The sequence below is a fragment of the Beta vulgaris genome, chromosome 5 (assembly GCF_026745355.1).
Source record: "Beta vulgaris subsp. vulgaris cultivar EL10 chromosome 5, EL10.2, whole genome shotgun sequence".
Lineage (NCBI taxonomy): Eukaryota > Viridiplantae > Streptophyta > Magnoliopsida > Caryophyllales > Amaranthaceae > Beta > Beta vulgaris.
Window position 1 is genome coordinate 27,994,573 of NC_079206.1, and position 6,216 is coordinate 28,000,788.

General features: G+C 34.5%; 1 protein-coding gene across 2 annotated transcripts; it reads right to left on the reverse strand.

Annotated features, from left to right (window-relative positions):
* Positions 1–1,121: 1,121 nt before the first annotated feature.
* On the reverse strand, positions 1,122–5,838 carry LOC104893396 (uncharacterized). Of its 2 annotated transcripts, none has more exons than XM_010679498.3 (4): positions 5,651–5,838; positions 4,691–4,745; positions 2,622–2,943; positions 1,122–1,774 (listed from the first exon to the last, which is right to left on the reverse strand). In XM_010679498.3, the coding sequence occupies exons 3-4, from the start codon at positions 2,742–2,744 to the stop codon at positions 1,445–1,447; spliced, it is 453 nt and encodes a 150-aa protein (XP_010677800.1). In that variant the 5' UTR covers positions 2,745–2,943; positions 4,691–4,745; positions 5,651–5,838; the 3' UTR covers positions 1,122–1,444. The 2 variants fall into 2 exon arrangements, with proteins under 2 accessions (XP_010677800.1, XP_048500616.1); XM_048644659.2 differs by having other exon boundaries at positions 4,691–4,760.
* Positions 5,839–6,216: the final 378 nt, after the last annotated feature.

Below are 6,216 nucleotides of genomic sequence, written 5' to 3' on the forward strand. Positions count from 1 at the left end.
GGCTATGCGACTGGCGGGGAAGGGGAGGGGAGGGGGCGGCGCAACTAGCGGGGAAGGGGAGGGGAGGGGGGATGGCGCGACTGGCAAGGAAGGGGAGGGGGCGGCTGTGGAGGGTGGAGGGGGGTTGGGTGGTGGGGCAGTGAGTGGCTAGGGGTAAGGAGTGGGGGAGGAGGGGTGGTTAGGGTTAGGGTTAGGGTAAGGGTTAGGGTTAGGGTTAGGGTTAGGTTATTAGATTAGGGGGTTAAGGTTAAGGTTTGACTTAGGTTTAGGTTAGTTAATTAGGGTTAGGGGGATTAGGGCATAATGACTAACAGAAGTCTAACACCGTTAGTCATAAGGGCAAGTGGATGTATTTTTTAAAACGTCAAGAGTATATGGTGAATTTTTGAAACTTGCGAGGGTATACGGTGCAAAAATAAATTGTCAGGGGTATATGGTGAAAAAACCGTATTTTTAAACCCTTTATATTGGTAGCACTTGATATAGCCACATAGAATTGTTCGTGGCTGAATATTACCCGAGGGAGATATAAGCTTACGTGCGATAATTATTGTTCCTAACTTTTATTGATCGTCATTACAAAGTAGACAACCAAAGGGAATTTTCCTCGGGGTGTATCTATTTCGTTCTTTCCTCTTTACGTTTCGACTGTCAAAACTAACAAAAGTGACTTTAGTGGTCCACCATTAACTCTTATTCCTTAGTTTCTTCCAAAATAAATTCGAATGAACAAAAAAATATAGAGTAGGTAATAGTTTAATATTAAAAGTCAAAAATTTAAGTGCTCACAAAAGTACATAGTAAATAATAACATTTTCAATTTAGGCTCCGTTTGGTAGAGCGTAAAACACGTTCAATTGAAAATGAGTTTACAAGGAAAACCTTTTACATAGGAAAACTCAATTTCATAAGTATTTTCCTTTGTTTGGTTGTATGGTAAATGGTTTTCCACTATAAGCATTTTCCATTGTTTGGTTCAATGAAAAATCAGTTTCAACCATTAATCTAGTTGCTACCTCTTGAGTGTTAGTTATTGTTATTTTATTACTTTTTTTTAAAACTCTTATATAAATATATATCTATTGGCTTTCTTAAATTACTATGGGAAGATGGATATAACATTTTTGCTAGAAAACAAAGTCATTCTTATAACATTTTTGCTAGAAAAATTATTATTGGCTTCCTTAAAAATTTTGACCAAACTAATTTAACATTGTTGCTTGAAAAAAATTCATTCTTATAACACTCCCAAAGTTTCTAACATGTCATAGCACAATACTATTGAGACTATTAGTAGTAGAGTCTTGACATATTTTTGGAGCCAAAGCTTGCGAAGAGATTCACTTTTGGTCAAGAAAGCTTTAGCAAGCATCTAATGCTCAACCAAGTGGTCAAAAGCAACAACGCGGATAGCTTCTTCAAAGTCATCCATCTTCATGATTTCCTAGTAAAGTTTCCCCACACCAAGTTGGTTGTTCGAATTTTTTTTCAGAGCACTAACAACTTCACCTAGTTGAGTAGAGATATGTTGCAAATCATCCCCTTCATCTTCAACTCGAGGCCTCTTCCTATGAGATCTGAGCTCAGAAGAAGTTCCACTGTCTAACTTAGTAGACTCAATTTCAGTAGTATTAGGCTGCCCACTTGAAGTATTTTGAATGTCGCCGAATGTCTTGGAGTAATTAACTCGTGCCATTTCTTTACCCGCCACTATCGCTATCTCCTCATACATATCAATTTTCTTTTTCAAATATTTGTCATGAGATGGATATTGCTGTTAAATAAGGAAGAAAAGTAACAAATTTCAGATTGCCACACATAATACCTATAGCATTTCACATATAATAAAAACTTTTTACAGTTTGAATTAATCATCAACATAAATAAGGCTAATAAATATACCTATACATACATTACTCAGCCAAATTGGACTAAGCTTATACGTATGCTACAAAGCATAAACTTCCAGCATCCTCTTTCATCCATGTCACAGACACTCACTAACTTATGTTACTTATACCAAAGGATGTCATCTTTCACACCCAGGCATATTAACATGCCATGCTCTTTGCCAAATTCCAACCCAGAAAGATTTATAAAGTTCTGTCATTAAACAACCAATAAGAAAATCCATTCACCAATATATCTAAACTATGTACTTCATATACCAGTAGCTATTTGGCAGTATCTTAAAGTAGTCATTTAAGCTCTAAAACTACAATTGTTGTTTCCATTTCACTTACCATAAGAATGCTATATTTGGAAGTATAAAAATAATCCTAATCCTTGGCATATACTTAATGTCCCTATTCTATCAATGAACTCAACATTTCTCTATAGTCCTCAAAATTAGAAAGTTCATTCATTTAGCAAATATTCAAACCTTGAATATACCAATCCACCATAAGCATCAACCATCATGTAATAATTTGTGTCACATAAAGCATAAAGATGTCCTGTAAAATAACTAAGACATTTTTTCCCGTAAACAACCATGTCAATGTTTCATTACCTCAGTCGTAAACTCCCAAAAATAGCATTCCTTAATTTCAACAGAAGTTTGATTCCTATTGATTGAACATAAGACAAGATTGTAAAAGAGAGAGAAAATAAAAACATACCTGAACATAAGCAAGATATGTTTTAGGAGACGTAGTTACCATCTTTATATTATCATCCCAACCAAACCCGGACTTTCCCCAAACTTGTGATATAATTCCCCAAGCAGTTCTCAATGTCGTCATGTGATTCTCAATGTGGTCAACATTGCAAGTAGTCTGAATTTTTTTCTGAAATTAACTTCGCAACAACTACAAAAGAACTAGTTCTGAAAATGTTATTTGGTCAGTTTCCTCTTTTCACTTCTTCTGCAAGAAATCCCAATAATTCCTTGGACATTTGCTTCGACCAACGGAAATTAGTTTTCTTCTCTTCTTTCACCACCTGATAACATTATCAACATTGTGCATAAGTTAGTAAGAAAATAACCTATAAAGTTGGAACAAATGTACTTAATTAAACAAAGTTATAAAGTTGATGTAACACCTCATTTAACAACTTTACTTGATTAATACCAACTGATTGCTTCATTAGACAAAAAGAGGGATAATAAAAATAAGGCAAAACAAGTATTGCCATTTCTGCATTCAGGATTCCAGTAGCAGCATATACAAATGAAGAAGCAGGGAAACATCTAATTAGAAAATACTAAACTCAACAAGTTCAACACCAAAATAACCATCTAATTTCCCGTTTTCAGAAACGTTCAACATCCCAAAAACTAATTTAGAGCTCAAAGCACCAAGGTGACAAAAAGAAACATTTATACATGTACTACAATGAGAAACTTCATGAAATTCGATGCTTTTTATACGAATCCCACATGGCTAAAGCTATGGCATCTCATTTTTTTTGCACATTCTTTGTTTTCTTCACGCACTTCCATTCGAGTAAGCGATGGTCTGATGTCTTGTGAATCAATATCTAAGTTTGCAGCAATCTCTAAGTCCGCCTTTCTTGTAATTGAGTCATTTGGATCAACACCCCTAAGGTAATTATGTATCACACTGCAAGCAAGAACCACATCCACTTGGGTTGTAAATGACCAAAATGGCTCAGCATCTAAGACACCAAATCGCTTCTTTAAAACTCCAAACGCCCTCTCTATAGACATTCTTAGTGAAGAGTGCCGAAGATTGAATAAATCTCGTTCATTTTCGGGAGGGTTGCTGGTATACTCTTTCAAATGATAATGCACTCGCCTGTATGGAGGCATAAATCCTTTACGATCACCATACCCTGCATTGGCAAGATAATACTTCCCTACTTTCCAATCAATTTAAGTACACTACACCACAATTAGCAACAAAAAAAAGGTTAAAAATTACCTTCGGGAACCTTAAACCCCCTTTTAAGTGCATCACTTTAAACCCTTGAATCATGGGCAAAACCCTCCCAACCAGCAAGTACAAAATTGGATTTCAGGTGATAATTAGCTGCTGCTAGTACATTTTGTGTAGTCTGATCCTTTCTTCCACGAAATCGATCTTGTATCTCAATAGGAACAGATGCACGTACATGGGTACCATCGATAGCTCATATAAAATCTTCAAACCAAGGAAAAAACCTTGAATTGTTCTGAATTTCAGGTTGCACAAAAGTTTCTGGTGGTTTTATAACATATGGGTACAAGTGAAGGATTGCTTGGAGCACAATATGGAAGTAGTAATGTATAGTCCAAGTAAATCGAAAGAATATTCCCCCGACTGCCCGAAATCTAACATTATGACCCAATAAGTATAAAAATACTAATACTTGCTCCTTAACACTCATTTGCTTGCTTTCCGACAAAAGCCCCCTTTCAACCAAAATATTACACAAGCCAAAAAAAGCACCAGGCCTCATACGAATCTTCCCAAGACAATGAGAATCACCATAATATAAAACACTACTATTGATATTCTCCTCCCTCAAACTATCCCGATTTACATAAGGTTGTCTAACTATTTTAGGTCTTTTAGTCCTAGACTTATCTACTTCAATTAAAGCAAGGATGGAAGCAATAATGGTAGCAACAACACCTATAATCATGCCTTTATGGATCATCTACAAACATTAATAAATCAAGAATTTTAGTTCCTTAGTAGAGAAGACACATAGCAAATAATAAAAGCGCAAGGAATAGTATTACCTGAGACTTTTGAACATCATTCGACTCCATAGTAGCTCAAAAAAATGCCAACAACCTGATGAATTAAACACTGCTTCATGATCATTTCTCAAAGAAGAACCCAAAATCCTTTTAAAATACTATAACACAACTAATAACATAATTTGAACTTATATTTATGTTAGGTTAATGATTTAAACATTGTATCGTTATCTTTAATGATCCCCAAAATCCTTGATTTTTTTTATCATGATAGATCATGGGTCAGTATGGAGTATGTCATTTGCAACTTTCCTCTGCCCCTTTCCTCAAATATACTCCATATAACTTCAACAAGTTGATGGAATGGAAACAAGTATGCAGTATAATATAACCGTTTTACAAATTTTATGTCCATCTAATAATCAATTTCCACAACAAGTTCAACAGGATTATGACGATATCATGCCAAGTTTATCACAGACTTCAGAGTAACACCCAAGTAAATTTATGCTTGTTCAATTTCCATTTCCAAAACCACCATTAGAGAAGTATTCATAGACATAATTTTATCAAGAGATTATAAAGTGTTGATTTTCAAATTAAAATATATGTATAGCTCTCAAATAACTAATTTTATTGAGACAATAAATCAAACACCTCATGTGCATGACATCAAATATTATCATTCAAACTAAAAAAACAAAAAAAAACTCTAAAAATAACAAAACAAAAGCTTCTAATTCACAAAAATATGCACAAAATGAATCTGTAAATTCACGTGAAAAAAAAAAGTTGTTAATCAAGCAAATATAGAGATAGACAATAATCTAATATCAAATGAAACCCTAAATTTGTACCAAAACAATAAAATTGATCGAAATTGCAGCAAAACAACCCTAAAATCATTCGAAATTCCAGCAAAAAAACCTAAAATCATTCGAATGTGCACAATAACAAATTAACAATGAAAAGAATATAGATTAGAACAACGAGGTTTACCGGATTTCCGTGAGATTGAGAAGATGAGTTGAGAGAAGATTGACTAGAGTGAAGATGAGTTGAGTTATAGCGTGAAACATAGGTTTGAGAGAGAGAAAGGAAAACGTGGTTTCCTTTCAGATTTTAGGGAAAATGTTTTCAATTGGGTTGAAAACAACTTTTCAGCCCAAGTTTTCCATTTTATTGTCCGGCCCATACCAAACAATGTAAAATAGGGAAAATTATTTTCCTCGAAAATATTTTCAGGCCTACCAAACAGAGCCTTATTAACTTTATCTGATACTTCCACAGCAGTTTCACTCTCTTTCTCTATCTACATCCAAAAAATAGCTTCATTCTTTAAATTGATCTACGTCTCCCCCTCCCAAGAAACCATAAAGTGAAAAACCAACTAAACTTAGTGTTCATATAAAACACTTGACAATTAGCTTATTTTGTCTATTCATCTGTCTCGATTATTGTCGCGACATCATTAGGTATTCCTCTTTCAAGTCTAATATCCATGTGATGTACATATGGTTTACAAATCATAAAATTACTTGAACACATGAACCGTATCTTTTTGC

Bases quoted from the DNA above. Each gene is read 5' to 3' on its own strand.
- LOC104893396 (XM_010679498.3), bottom strand. From the start codon at position 2,744: ATGACGACATTGAGAACTGCTTGGGGAATTATATCACAAGTTTGGGGA. The intron at 1,775-2,621 runs GTATGTTTTTAT...CTTATTTAACAG, and splicing joins CATATCTTGCTTATGTTCAG to CAATATCCATCTCATGACAA.